Source organism: Chelonoidis abingdonii, chromosome 1 (genome assembly GCF_003597395.2).
Source record: "Chelonoidis abingdonii isolate Lonesome George chromosome 1, CheloAbing_2.0, whole genome shotgun sequence".
NCBI classification, from domain to species: domain Eukaryota; kingdom Metazoa; phylum Chordata; order Testudines; family Testudinidae; genus Chelonoidis; species Chelonoidis abingdonii.
Genome location: NC_133769.1, coordinates 66,953,283 through 66,969,092, shown reverse-complemented (window position 1 = coordinate 66,969,092; position 15,810 = coordinate 66,953,283). Strand labels below are relative to the sequence as shown.

Here is a 15,810-nt window from a genome sequence, read left to right as displayed (position 1 = left end):
CCTTTGTATTCCTCTTGCTTCTAATGTATTTGTATAATTTGGAGAAAAAGTTATCAGCTAGAAATCATTAGCTTCACATTTTTAAAAACAGTTTTGTACCTCTTACTCTAATTTTCAGCATTTAAGGTGAAATCCTGGCCTTACTGAAGTCAGTGGCATAACTTCCATTGACTTCAATGAGGGTAGGATTACATCCTTAAACTTCAGAAACAAAGACTTGTACACCTACGCATGTTAAGATCAGCTCAAACCCTTGCTTAGGGAAATGGAGTTTAATTCTGTTTGTTTTATCACTACCAATTTGAAATGCACTCTTTAGCACATTTGGGAGTAAATATAGCTGCCTGAAAGGGGACATGGCAATGGAGACCTACTCCTGCTTCTCACTGACTCCAGTGTCAGTAGGGTTAGGCTCCACAGGTGAAATCCTGGCCTCACTGAAGACAATGGCAAAACTCCCATTGACTTCAATGGGGTCTCATGTCTTTATTATCTCTGTAAATTGTTGTGAACATCTATGACACATACAATAGTAATTCTCCCAATAAAAAGCCAGGTTGCTTCATCTGCATGTTCCACTGGCATCAAAGTACCTAGATCATATCCCTGTATCAAAACTTCTAAAATTAAAGAGTAACAAGCATACAAATAAATGTTTTTTATCATTAAAATAATAGGATCTTCCCCCCCAAAAAGTTTTATTGTACTGCACACATATGTCCAGCAACTTGTGATGACAGATGGGTTCTACTACAACTGAAACTGAATTTCTGATTCCAAATATGATGGTTCCCATCTGGTTTTTCCTTATTATCTTCAGTGCTTTTAATCAATTAACTCTAAATATGGGTGGCTTTTCTTTATAACCAAATATTTATTTCCTATAGAGCCACTCACTCTTTATTGTTTGTTCAATAACCAAGGATCTTATCTTCCTGGACTATTTTTCAAAGTACACATTATTTTATTAAAAATATTACTTTGTTTCTTGTACACATCTGGTAAAAGAGGTTTCCACTCACTTCACTTCAGCTTTTTTCTCCAGGTTTTACTCATAGTCAACTAGATTTAATCTCTCTTCTAAAAAAAATTGTGAGTCACAAGTATTAAATACTTAATTTGGACTGGCAGAAAGACTGGCTACCAGAATTCTACAGAAGTTTGTTAGCTAGTTTATTTCTGCATGTGCATATTGAAGGAAACAGAAGAAATAATACTTTACTTTTTGATGAACAACATATGACACAAAACCTCTGAACTCACAAAAATAGGTTATACACTTAGAAAAAAATCCGTCCTATACAATTTCTTGCCCCCTGCAAACACAAAGGAAATCTACACATTCCTTATTTTAATTGATACATAACTGTTTAAAGTAATGCTTGATACAAACATACTAGATCGGGGGTAGGCAACCTATGGCACGTGTGCTGAAGGCGGCACGCGAGCTGATTTTCAGTGGCACTCACACTGCCTGGGTCTTGGCCACCAGTCCGGGGGGCTCTGCATTTTAATTTAATTTTTAAATGAAGCATCTTAAACATTTTAAAAAACTTATTTACTTTACATATAACAATAGTTTAGTTATATATTATAAACTTATAGAAAGAGACCTTCTAAAAACGTTAAAATGTATTACCGGCATGCGAAACCTTAAATCAGAGTGAATAAATGAAGACTCGGCACACCACTTCTGAAAGGTTGCCGACCCCTGTACTAGATTAACAAAGAAAATAACCCCTAATGTACTATAAAAACCCAAATGAAATTCATGTGATAAAAAGGGGTGTTTTCTGAACAGAAGCTAGATGTTAAAACACAGTGGGCCCTATTATGCCATGCCCATCCGTTTTTAGGTAGAATCCCTCACAGATTTCCACAGCTAATACAGTACTGCTTAAAAATTGTTGGTATGATAATGGCTCCTAATGATTTAACAATATTTTTTCATGTACAAAATGGGATGTGACTCTCCATTTTACCACATATAAACAGGAGCCTGCAAGCCTGACTCAAGTTGGAAAAAAGAAAAGCAGGAGAGAGAAAATGGCACTTTTATTTCCCAGTGTCTTCAACTTGATCCCATTGTTAGGTGCATGCTCATATATTATTTCCGAAATTCACTAAAAAACAACCTCCAGTACAGCAGTGAATGGGTAAAGGATTCCGTTTCTGATATTTGCAATAAGAAAATACTGCAGAGCTTTAAAATAGTCCCTAATTTCAAGGAAATGAGTGATATTGTTGGAAAGCATTAAACTGGTTGCAGAGTGAAGACTGCGTCTCTGGGAGAGTCAGAATTTATTTCTGCAGTTCAATTTTTTCATCCAAAGGACTGTATTGTATTTATTTCTTTGTTGCTACTGCCCGCTCGCTCTTGCCAGTATAAGCTACACAAACCAAAGTATAACATGCCAACTATCAAAAAAAAAAAACTTTTTTTTTCCTCTTCAGAGAAGATACAGCTTAATCTCCAGATACAATGGCTGGGATGTGCACCTCTTAGCACTACAGACTGTGACGCTTTCCATTCCCACAGAGTTAACAACCTTCTGCCTATAACCGCATACACCAAACCTAGTATAGACGGCTTGGATGTTATAAATTATTCTCGTAAAACAGCCATTCATTTTGCCTCCCTGGGGACTGCACCCAATATGAGGAATAGACGAGCTGATTTAGCATCCACATATACAGTCTCAGGCCCTAGTAAACTCTAGACAACCTTATAAGGAAACTGACAGTAATTGCTATACACTTTACTGAGCTATTTAGTGTTTGCCTCATGCAAGTCACCTTTGAGAAGGTTACCAATTCATGTAAGTTTTTATAAACTATCTAATCTCCTAATGCCAATGGGCTTCTTCTCTGTGTACAAAGAATTTGCCTAGTCTAAATACTGTAGACATGTATAGTATATACTGTATGTGACTGTCTGATTTTCTCCACAATATTCGAGGAAGATCCTCAGGCATTTTTATCACTGGACCACAATAGGACTATTTTTATAGCATACGTTAAAGCCATCCCTCCTCTCTTGCGCTTAGCTGCTGACACTTTGGGGAATGTCAGTTGTAGTTATAAGCTTCCTGTGGTGCTGTTTTAGCTCCAGGAAGCCTGTATGTCTTGACAACAGTCTTAATATATATTGGAAAGGAAAAGGATGAGCTAATGGAGGGAACATGACAACATAAAGATGAGGAAAGAGAAGAAGGAACATAATAAAGGAATGAAGAAGAAGAGATGAGGTAGGAAAAAGAAGTATAGAAAAAATAGAGGACAGTGGTGTAGAAGTTACAGGTAAAGGGAGAAGAAAAACTAGACAGAGAATTTATTATGGAACATATGGTTGCACTGTCAATTTCTCCCATTAACTCAGGTGACATTCTCATCACTTTCCTTTTGAAAGTGTGTGTATAAGGGAGAGAAGTAAAAAAGAAGTATTCAACAACTCAACGCTGAAAGTCTAGACTCCAAGTGACCAGAAATCTGTATGACAAGAAGATCAAGGGCACCTTCCAAAAATGCATTTGTCTCTGACATCAACGTCCAGGGAGCCAATAATAGTGTGAAAGAGCAATATTTTAATTTTTAATGACAAGACAAATGAAAAATATAACAAATCACCCAGTCTATGTGAGGTATACAGCTGGTCCAGACAGGGAAAACATTTGGTGCAAGTTACCCAACGTTTATTTTTGTTCCTTTTAAGGTTTTTGGGAGGGAAATGTTCTCTGTTTCTCAGAGACTGTGGAGCATTACTAAAGAGACAACGAGGTTTTGTTTTTTTAACTTTATCTTGTACACACTGCATTGAATTTTATCACCTTTCATAATCACTTTCTGATACCTGATAATACCCCCTTTAACCTTTGTTACTCGATTACGGAACAAGTTATCTCATTGTTACTCTTTTTTTGAAGGAAGAGTTGAGACTCTTTTCATGCTGATAAGACACACAAGTATTCAGTGCCAGCAAACATTTAGTAGTAAAGTGTCTTGAGCAAACTATCAGAGTCTAAAGGTAGGAAGTTGAGATAAGGTTTCTGTTGCCTTAACCCTTTCATCGACCACCCAACACAACAGAAAGAAATGAGACAGACATTCTTTCTAAAAAATGAAATAGAAATAATCTTCGTCTAAAGAATGGCATTAAAACGTTTTATAAAGCAGAAAAATAAATCAAATGACCAGAAATGGATTACTTACCCATTTTCTGGGCCGGCCTCTGGGTCGTTTTTCTCCAGTGGCTTCTGCTTTCTGTAAAGTGAAAAAACAACATATTTTATAAGCCAACATTATTTAGCAGTCCTGGTAACTGGGAACATATCTCTTGTAATATTATCCATAATTATGTATCTGCTGATTAGATGGGTGGCATTAAGTCTCTATCTCACTCTCCCCTATGGCTTGAATCTTAACTGCATTCCTTTTTCTAATATTTTATAGCATAGACTTAAAGATATTAAAATCCCCTCTTGTGGGGTAAAAAGCATACAGTTTATTTCAAGAAGGAAGGAAACTTTTTTAAAACTGATGGGCTATTCACAATGGTCTGCCTGTTTTTCCTCTGTTGATAATGTTCAGAAAGCAAACCAGCATATTTGACAAAGAATATCATCTTGAACATGTGTGTATTTCTACTTAGTGATACTTTACTGATTCTGAGTAACATTTTCCTTTTCAGGTGCAAACACGTCCTTTAAACTCGGAACATACCTTTCACCATTCCAAAATATGTCTTCATTTTAAGGGTTGAAGAAAATTCAACAGTAGGTGCCCTAGAAATGGCACCTGATATGTAAGCATGGCCTAGCAATTAGTCCAAAGAGCTCAAACAGAGAAAACACAGATGCCATTCAGGACTTTGTCATTAGTTTGCTTGGTGACTGTGGGATATACTTACCCACTTTTGTAATGCAACTTTGAAATCCTTGGATGAAAAATCATATATAAAATGTTGTTATTTACAGACAAATAATGTCCACCATACAGATGTCAATATCTGATTAATAATAATGGTAGTTAGGTAGGTGAACTACAGGTGAAATCCTTGCCCCACTCAAGTCAATGGCAAAACTCCCTTCTATGGGGCCAGGATTTCACCCTATGTGCATAATCACTCCTTAGAATCAAGGTTTTTTTGTATGCCTGGTGCATAATATGTGTTTTCATATATTGCTTCTTCAAAGGAGTGTGTGTATTTGACTTCCCCCTCAGGAGTCAATTGTCTCATTACATAAATCACTTATTGGCATATCTCTGTAAAATGTGTGTAATGCCTTGTCATGTAAAATTAATCCCACAAGAAGAGCTGGGAAAGTACTGGGGCCAATCCCTATAAACCCTACACTAAAAGTGCAGCGAAATGACCTTGAAATAAATCTCACCAAGAAGAAATGTGTGAAAAATAAAATTCACATTCCTAAAGGGCAAAATTATCACTTAGACTTGTTAAAAGAGTAAACTTGCTCTTTAACAGTTTATACCAGTGTTACGTGTAAGGTGAAACCCTCTTATGAGAATACTTTTTAAAGAAGTCCATTTGCTGTATTCTCTAGCTATTTAAGAGGTTTTTGTTTCCCTTCAAGCCCTTCATTATTATGCCCTTATAAGCTGGACAGTGCAAATAGGGATTAATTTTAGTGTATGATGTCCAACAGACACATAGTTATTGTTTGAACTGAGGCATTAATTTTTAAGAATGGATCAGTTTAAAATGTTCTAAATCCACACTTGACATCTTAGTAAAGGAGCAACAACCTCCCTCCTTTTTTTAAGGTTTTTACTACTCTTAAAACTAAGATCATGCTCGCACTGTCCTTAAAAAAAAAAATGAACATGAACTTTTTAGATCAACAGCAAACCTGGTCTTGAAATCAACTTAAAAAACCCCAGTAAGTTGACCTAGACCAGTGGTTCTCAAACTTTTGTATTGGTGATCCCCTTCACATAGCAAGCCTCAGAGTGTGAACCTTCCCCCCTCCCCCTTATAAATTAAAAATACTTTAAAATATATTTAACACCCTCATAAATGCTGGAGGCAAAGCAGGGTTTGGATTGGAGGCTGACAGCTTGCGACCCCCTGAGGAGTCCCAACTCCCAGTTTGAGAACCCCTGGGGGTAGCTCAGTAAAATATTCTTCAGGTTTTACAACACTTAGGCTTTGTCTACACTGGCAACTGAAAGACAAAACTTTTGTCATTCAGAGGTGTTAAAAAAAAACCAGTTTGAGAACCCCCAGTTTGAGAACCCCTGACCTAGACTATATAAAGTAGCTTGACTGGAAAGAGTACATGCAGATTTCTTTGAATAATCAATCTTCATTTCCAGTCCTGAACTTCATGCAGTGTGGGTGAGTGATGTTAACAATATGTATCACCCCAGAGGTGGCTACATTTAGTAGTGGATAGTGTTCCCTGTGTGTAGTTTGTATATAAGTTTGTAAAGTGCTTCAGGAACCTTTGGAATGAAAGGCACTATGTTAGTGATGTATATGATTTCCACCTCATGTCAGAAGAAAAACATTTCTATAGTTCTTATCAAAACCAAATCTTTCCCAGAGGTGAGCTGGGCAAACAGAACTGCATTCCAGTTCATTATGTTTTGGTACAAAGAGATGCTGTAAGCAAACAGGAAGGTTTCCACAGACTAAACTGCAGAAGATGAATGACAAGGACTTCCATAATGGACATTTTATCTCTACTCTAAAAGGCAAAGACAAAACACTTCTTGAACAAACAAGAAGGAAAATAATGGTCAAAAGATGATCGTAAAGACAAGGAATCTAGGAAACACAGTTCCAGTTTTTCACTGGGATATTTAATTATTATTAATATTAATATTTTGACAAATATAGCACGTTTACTTTGGGAGCACAATATTGTCACAATATAAATACCTGGAGTCATGACTAGTTATTTAGCAATGATCCTGTAAAATAAATAAAATTGTGTGGAAAAATGTAAAATTTAATTAACAAGAAGCTAAACACATCAAACCAACAGCACTACTTTGCCTTTTTAATAGATATTTAGAGCAATTTAATCTAATTACACTGCTAGCTGTTTGCTTTTATTACACTGTTGTGTCTTGAGTGAGGGACAAATCCAGAGAGAGTACCAAACCTCCCAAACATAACAAACAGTATTATTTAGGCGGCAGCTTGCAAGTGATCTGAACTATCCACTGCAGTTTATACCTGCTTAATCAAATAAAGCTGTTTCTTTTTAATCCTCTGACGCAATGTAGAGTAAGGTGTGTTGTGTCGGGTTATATCTCAGCACGACACAACATGCTGAGACTTGACTTTTCTCTATATAACATAGTACAACAACATTTAACACTGAACATAAAACAGAGGAGAGCTGAGCAAGAGGAGGGAAGGTTAGCATATATGCAGGTTAAGGGTGTTTTTCTTTTTTTTAAATTAAGACACTTTCATATGCAATATTATAAGCAATAATTGCTGTGATAAAACATTTTGGGAGTGGAATTAAATTAAGTAGCTTTTTGAGCACAAAATATGTCTGAAAAAATGGTATTTTTCATGCTATCACAATTGCCATTTCAATCTTTTTCATATTAAAGGCAGTTAACGGTCAATGGAAAGGTCTGCAGTTCATCTAAGCTTCAGTAGCACAAGGCGACTTGAAGCTGCTTCATAACCTCACACTATACTGGGCTCAGCAAAAATGGAGTCTGACTTGCCCACCACCAGCGCCTTCTTGGTGCACGGGTGGGCAATGCCAAGCAGAAATTGAAACTGTACAGTTGAAGGCAATTAACAAGACAAGATGAGTGTAAATAATTGAATGGATATAAAAAGTGTTCTTCAGGCATCCATATATTGTCAAGCACGAACCCAAATGCCACAGAATCCATATCTTGTAAACTCTATCTGTTTTGCAAAATGATCTGTTGAGATGTCAAGATAAAATGTCCCAGAGGCATAGGTCAGCTGGAGTAATTGATAGCTCTCTCAACAAAGATCACTGTTGTCAAACCTAGTCAAGAGAACTTGCACAATGAAGTGCCCCTCTACTGAAGTCACTTTGTAAAAAACAATAATAAAAGGACTCAGGTACTGAACAGACATAATCTTGTTATAGCTTCCATGTCATATTTACCCAGTTTATCGCTAAACAGGGTGTCGTGCCTAACACATCTTACCAAAAACATCTCAGTGGCTGTAGTCTCCATGTTTTAGGTGCAATGGCCACTTGTACATCACACGGAATCATAGAAATGCAGGGCTGGAGGGGACCTCAAGAAATCATCAAGTCCAGTCCCCTGCACTGAGGCAAGACCAAGTAAACCTTGACCATCCAGGCCAGGTGTTTGTCTAACCTGTCCTTAACAACCTCCAGTAATGCGGATTCCACAAACTCCCTGGGAAGGCTACTCCAGAGCTTAACTACCCTTACAGTTAGAAAGTTTTTCCTAACATTTAATCTAAATCTCCCTTGCTCCAGATTAAGCCCATTACTTCTTGCCCTAATTTCAGTGGACATGAAGAACAATTGATCACAGTTCTCTTTACAACAGCCCTTAATATATTTGAAGACTGTTAACAGGTTCCTCCTCCCCTCAGTCTTCTGTTCTCAAGTCTAAACAAGCCCAGTTTTTTTAACCTTTCCTCATAGGTCAACTAGATTTTCATCAACCAACGTGGTTGAAATTGTGGCCCCAAAGAAGTCAGTGGCAAAACTTTCACTGATTTCAACAGGGCCAGGATTTCACCCGACTATTTAATTTAGAGACACAAACCTCTCTTCACAGAAGGCATATAACAAAGTGTAGATACAAACAGTAACACTAGCTTTTGTTTGCAAAGTGTGCACTTCCCAACTCATGCGTTCTTGAGTTCTTTAATTTCATTCTAATGAAAAACAAATGACTCTATTTTAGTTGAGCCGGACCTAAACTTTTAAATTGAAGGTGAATTTGACATAAGAGCACTTCTTAGGATGCATTTCGGAAGTTTTCTGTTATGGCACATAGTAGCTATTTCTATTGTGTTACTCCAGAAGCGTGTTTTTTCATTCCAAATAAGGGAAATTTTATCAAGCACAAATATAGGAGCTAAACAAAGAAAAGCCCTGAATGCATAAGGGAAATGGAGATGTACTGGTAACAGTGCTACCACAGTCTAACAAATAAAAGATAGGTACGGAGTAACCAAGAAGATAATAGAGGGATGTCAATATGTTGTCCTTTTTGCGAAGTCAAACAGATAAACCTTAGAAAAGAGAATACCTCATTTTTTGGTTTAAATCAATGACAGCAGGACATAAGCTCCAATGATAGAGTAATTCTGAATATTCTAGTACAATGTGATTAGAGTACTTTTATGTCTGTCTCCTACTTGTCATCTGTTAATATGTTATTCACATTCACTGTTTGTGGAAAATTAAAGCAACTGAGAGGTTGGGGTGTTTTTTGGTAAAATGCAGGTTTACCTTATGTATTCATCTAATAAATACATGTAATAAATATGTTTAAGCTTGGTAGAATTCTATTTTTATATAATTTTGACTGATATTGGTTTATTTCTAAGCCTTTTTTATTTTCATCTATTTAAATTTTCACTGTTGCACAAAATCATGGGTTTTAAGCATTATTTAAAAAATTGTATCAATTTAAATTTTCACAGTTGTAGGAAACTGTGAGAGGGTCAGACAATAATTATTTAATGACAACAGACATTGAGATTTAAAAGGATAAAGCTTTGTAACCGTTCAAACATAAACTGTGATCACATCAAATTATGCAAAGTAAATATCCTTAAATCAAACTCCAGTTATCAGGCAGCATTTTTCTTACTTTACCTATATGTAAATTTTGATTACTATTGATGGAAATATTTTTCATTGATGTGTGTGTGAACAGTGAAATCAATGTTCACCAACAAACATTTACAGATAAAAATCTATCTTTCCAAGCCTAGATATGTATTATATGCACGTCAGTTTTTATGTGTGTATTACCTGAAATTAGAGCAATTGCTACATTATTAGCTGTCCAATTGGTCTTGCAACATTCTGCATGCATTGTCAAGTTTCACATTGCTAATTTCCTAACAAGCACAGTTTGTTTTCAAATGCCCCAAGGCCAGTTTACTAAGTCCAAACACAAGCTCTGCAAGTAAAAAAAAAAAAAAAAAAAAAGAAACATACAACAAGAAATTTTAAAAGTACCACAGAATCATGATCACAGGCAAAATGGTGCCTCAACTGATTTAATGATATTTACTTTTTAAAGTATAACAAAACAAAGCTCCAATACTTGTCTGAGTATTTTTAGCTCTCTGCCAGTTTGTGTAATACATTTTTAATTGTTATGTGTAATGGTTTGCAAGAGAACACCCGATCAATTAATCATGAGTGCCTTCTCACGTCCGCTCTGTGGGTTCTAGTGGTGTACGTTTATCTTACATGTTGTGAACAATACAGTACATTTCAACGAGCTCACTTTGAAAACCATAGGCCACACACTATTCTATAGAAATTGCAGCAATTTTCAACTGCATGTAGAGCAACCAAGTTTACATGTATGGGGTCTTAGCAAAGTTAACAAGCAAGGCTTTCAGAGTTGGAAAAGGATATAGAGGCCCTTCAATTAATATATATATCATAAAGTTACAACTGTATTTCATTATTTTAAAAAGTGATAGCAACAACAACTGAACCATGAGTTTTTGTTTGTTTTTAAATGAGAAAACTTTTCAATTCATGTTTACAATGAGGAAATTTATCATAAAATTAATCGTATAAAATAAAAACTTTGAGGTGTCAAATGTGATATTACAACATCTATTTTTAAAAAGGGCGACAAATAGGTAATTGAAACATGATCCCAAAGCTTTTACTTTAGTTAGTTAGTTATTTTTAAAAGTTCTACAGCTGTTTTACACTTCGGAATATTTACCAAAGACTTGTGCATCTTACCCAAGATACATATTTTAACAACCATTCCATCACAAAAATTAAAAAAAAAAACACATCAGACTTATATTTAAGGAAACATCAAAGATTTTTTAATAGTAAATAAGACATGTCCCTTGATCAAATTTTATTACATATAACATTCTTTAGAGTTTGCCTTAGTTACAATAGTTACTTGAACTCTGAAAATCAAAAAGGTGCTATTAACTTGTTCAGTTCTTAATTCAGACTAAAAAGGATCTACAGGCACCAAAATGATCTGAATGTAACTAAACTGCACAATATATAATTTTATATAATAAAAAAGGCTTTTCTAATTTATGGTGATTTAAATCACTCAGATTTATTAATAGCTTTTAATATTTCTACTAGAAATATCTTTTAAAAATGCATTTCGATGAAGAATTACTTTAAAATTTTATTCTTGCTAGAAATATTACACACAGTACTGCCTACTCTTCCAACAGTAATATTCAAAACGTTTAATCTTAAATTTTGATTTTCCAAACTAATAAAAATGTGTTTTCTCTCTTTTGAAGAATTAATTTTAAACTGTTTAATACTGAATCTGATGTACATTTTTAACTATACAAAGAAAAAAACCTAAATACCTATACTTATTAGGGTAGCAAAGTGGTTTTTGTATATTTTAAATATCTAACCTGAAAAGGACAATTTTTACCAACTTATACATTTATTGATTGAATATACTGTTTTTTCCCCAGCCCGGACACTAAAAAACAATTGGAAATTCAAACACTGTAGGAAAATGTTCATTCAGCTAATATTCCAAACATTTAAAACAGACATGAAAGAATGTAATATTTATCACTAGTTGCTATGGTAATTTATAACACTGAAAACTATCAAACTTAACATGGTCAGTGCCTACAGGCACAAAGTAAACCACATTTAAAAATTAACCATAATTAGATGAGCCAACAGCCATCTTCCAACACACATTTTACCACATAACTACTAAAGAGTAATAGCCACTGATACACTTAAGCACCACAGTTCACTCCCACATTTCATAACCTTTTGTTTTCAACTTAGAACCTGTAAATTAGTGCTAACTGCTGTGGACCCCTCTATAGAACCATTACTCCTGTACTTATTTTCAAAACTACATACTTCTATTTACTTCTTATGTTCACCAAAAAAATGTCATATATAAATGTATTATTAGCCTTGTTAGCAAGATTTTATAATGCACAGCACTGGCAAATTTAAATTTAAAATTAAGCTAGTTTTTCAGTTTGAACTTACAATTTAAAATCTATGAATTAAAAGGATTGTCTTCACTGGACTGGTCTGTACCATTGTTAAACTATTCAGAACCACTATGGTATATATCTGCTAACAACACCAAATTGTAGGAGTGGTTCAAGAGACTAGTATTGCTTCAAGAAACAACCACTTTGAAAGTGATTACTAAACAATACATATCAGGCTGTTAAGTAACTCTCAGTTTACCATCACAATTTAAAATTGTAAATTTCAAGAAATAGTTCTATCAACACATAATTGGATTTACTTCTAATTACCATGTTTGACAAAGCACTTAGCTTGAATAGACAGATCTGGTTTGAAGTAGTAATGTAAATAAATGTACAGGCAATGAATTTTCATTTTTGTGCACAGAAGACTTTTTAAATCTTAAACTGGGAAAATACTATTAATAATAATAATAATTAATAATATTGATTTTATTTCTAGACCACAATGCTAGCTGCAGAAGATCTCAATCAATACCTCAAATATGTCATATTATTTCATACTGTATGCACTGTACAAAAAGTAAATTGACCTCATATGTTCTGTGCTAGGGTCTTTCTGCAGCAAATGTTAACTCTGATCTTACAAAGGTAAAATGCAGAAAATATGTGGCCTCCATTATTAAAAATGGTTCAAACCCTACAGTTCAAAGGCTGAATGACTGAAATAATTTGGAAACTAACTGATGAGTGGACAGCAATTGTTAAGAACTCTCTCTCTCTCTCTCTCTCTCTCATAATCTCACCTTCTGAGCTGCTTTAGAGGGACTCTTGTTTTTGCTTCCTCTTGGCCTTCCTCTTGGTCTTTTAGGAGATGGTTCTCCAGTTGGTTCCTAAACACAGGAAAACATGCTATTGTAGCAAGAATCTCCACAAGACACTACCCAAATAGACCTTAAGTATAAACAACTGAAGAGCTACCTAAAAACTTGAAATATAAATGAATGATATAAAGTTTAAAGTGAAGTAGAGAACTCTAGTTTGCATATTAAAGGAAGTGTCATTTAAACTGTAATTAGGTAAAAACCTCATGAAAAATTGCACATTCTAACAACAGCAAAACATACCAGAAAACACAAATTGTTAACAGGGATGGAGATTGTGAACTTTGTGGAAAGATGTTTTTTCAAAATTAATTACCCATTTCATTTACATTTCATCATAAAAGTATACAACTATGGTAAGTCGTTTCTATCACAAACATTTTTTTAAAAAGCTTAATACTGAAAAACTGGGAAGTAATCTGCAGTCTTCTCTTCAGGGCATAATTTTTTTTTTTGCCTTTGTTTTATGAAGTTTGCATTTGTCCAAACTTAATTGTCTTTCGTTAAAATGTAAATGTAAAGATTTCTTTACAACAGATTTTTGCCATGCAATATAGATTTGTTGAAATAAAATATCTATAATGAAAAAGTTTAACACATCTATACAAGAACAGTGATTATTTCAGCAATTTCCTTAACTGGTCTCTGTGTTTGATAGTAAATAAACCAGTCATTAAAATGGATATGAATGACTAATAGTTCGGATTCCAAATATTTATTCAGTGAATCATAAATACTATAAAACTCTTCTAGTTCTAAATATTGAACATTTCATTCAGATTACAGGATGTGGTAAAACTAATTAAATACAGTTTGTTAACTTAAACCAGCCTAAAACCCTTCAGATTTTTAATTCCCTGGTACATTTAGATAGTCTGGAAAGGAGACTAAATGATACGATTCTCAGTTGCGAGCCTAAGCGACATGGTGCACATCTGGATCGAACACGTTTTAGGAGATGCTGTTTTCTTTCTCTCCGAGCCATTCAAATGCTAAAAAAAAGCCATGATCAAAACTTGCAGAGTCCAATACTACTGGTTGGTTTTGTTGCAAGGCCACTTTGTCGGAGCTAAGTGTAAAGTGAGTTTGTGGGGGTATAAAGCTGAAATCGCAAAGCTGAGTAAGTGTCACAGGGCAGAGCGGGAAAACGTGGGGCTCCAGTTTTGTGGTTTTCCATAAGTATTTTTTGTGCATTTTTAGGGGCACATTGAAGGGGCAAAAGGAGTTGCATATCCCCCAGTCTAGGGGGATGCTTTCGAGGATGTTCTGCATCTCAGAACTCCCATAATATTTTCTAATCATCTGACATGCTTTGAAGGAAGTGGTGGGATGCTAACGACTGGAGTAAACATGTTTAAAGCCCGCGGAAGTCAGTTTAAATGAGCTCACTAGAAATCCCCACACACTTCCAATCGCTACTTCCGAAGCCTGCGAATTATGGCAAACAAAACCTCCAGCTCGGTGCGTCCCCACGCAGCCCCTGCAAAGCTGCAAGCTTAATTGGTTGCATCCGCAGGCAAAATCCCCGCAGCATACACCGCTTCAGAGGGGGTGAAAAAAGCCGGACTCGGCGAAGCAGAGTGGCAATGTAACTCCAAGAAAGGGGGGCGGGGGGGACGCACAAGTCTAGCAAACTTCAACCCGAGTCGGGTCCTGCAAGCGAAGAGGGGCCCGATGCGCCCCTTTTTGGAGTCCCTGAAACTGACCAGGGGTGCAAAGCGAGGGGGGAGCGCCAGAACCCGGAACAGCCCCCCCGGGAGGTGGAAGAACGACCTGCTTGGCAAAGGGCTCCGGAAATGCAAAAGGTGTTGTGACTGCGGCGCTGACCCCCTCCAGCAGCCTCCCCCCGCTGCCAGGAGCAGGGGGCACCTTCGTGCACACGAAGGGAAGGTGGGGGGGCAAAAGCCAAGCGATTTTGCAGCCGCACCCCCCTAGCCCCAAGATCTAGGGGTTGGACTGGTCAAGCTCGGAGGCGGCTGCAGCCCCCAGTGGGACCCGAGCCCCACAGCCCCAGAGCTTGCAAAGGCTCCGAGAGGAGGGAGCCGGCGCAGCTCAGTCCCTTCGCCCTCTCGCAATTTCAAACTCTGCTCGGGGATGACCCAGCGCGCGCTGGTTGGCCGGCTCCGCGCTGCTCCATGCTGCACGTTCCCATTGAACAGCGCTGCCACGGCCACCACGCCGTGCACAATAGCCAGCGCCTCTGCCCGGCAACCCGCCCTGCGCCGCCGCTGCGCCTTTCCCCCCTCCGGCGGGCGGGCCGGCAGCTCCGGCCCCTCTCCCGGCGCGTGCGGCGGAGCCTCTTCAGGGCTTAGCGGGGAACGGCGCGCAACAAAGCCTCCCGCACCCCCACCGCCGTGTCCCGTCCCTAGGACTCCAGTGGCAGCGGGAGCCCGTCCATGGCCACGCTCGGCTCCTCTCGCGCGCGCTCCGTGTGGGGAGCGGGTACTGACTTGTGGCTGCTTCCTGGGTCTGCCCCGTCCTCTCTTCTGCGGCGCTGCGGCTGCAGGTTGCTCCTGGGCAGCAGTGGAAGTGGAAGGCTGGCCGGCTCCTTCCCCTCGCGTGCTCATCCTGCCGCTGCCGCTGCTCAGCCGGGAACAATCGCTCCGAGCACCTTGAGAGCTGGGGAGGGGGGTGCGGGGCGGGGGGGTTCAGCCCGAGCGCTCGCCGCTCGCTGCCACCACCGCACACCGGACGTCCTGGTGCTGCCAAAAAGGAGAGAAGGGGAGGAGGAGGTGGTAGCGGTGCTGGTGCTGGTGCTGGTGG

General features: G+C 37.7%; 1 protein-coding gene across 1 annotated transcript in view; it reads right to left on the bottom strand.

The window, feature by feature from the left end:
* HMGA2 (high mobility group AT-hook 2) overlaps window positions 1-15,659 on the bottom strand; it is a 179,405-nt gene extending 163,746 nt beyond the window's left edge. Inside the window, exons 1-3 of the mRNA XM_032788824.2 lie at window positions 15,498-15,659; window positions 12,970-13,056; window positions 4,210-4,260 (exon numbers count right to left, since the gene is read on the bottom strand). Coding sequence (XP_032644715.1) covers window positions 4,210-4,260; window positions 12,970-13,056; window positions 15,498-15,614 — 255 coding nt within the window. The 5' untranslated portion in view covers window positions 15,615-15,659. The remainder of the gene's footprint in view (window positions 1-4,209; window positions 4,261-12,969; window positions 13,057-15,497) is intronic.
* Between the last annotated feature and the right edge of the window lie 151 nt (window positions 15,660-15,810).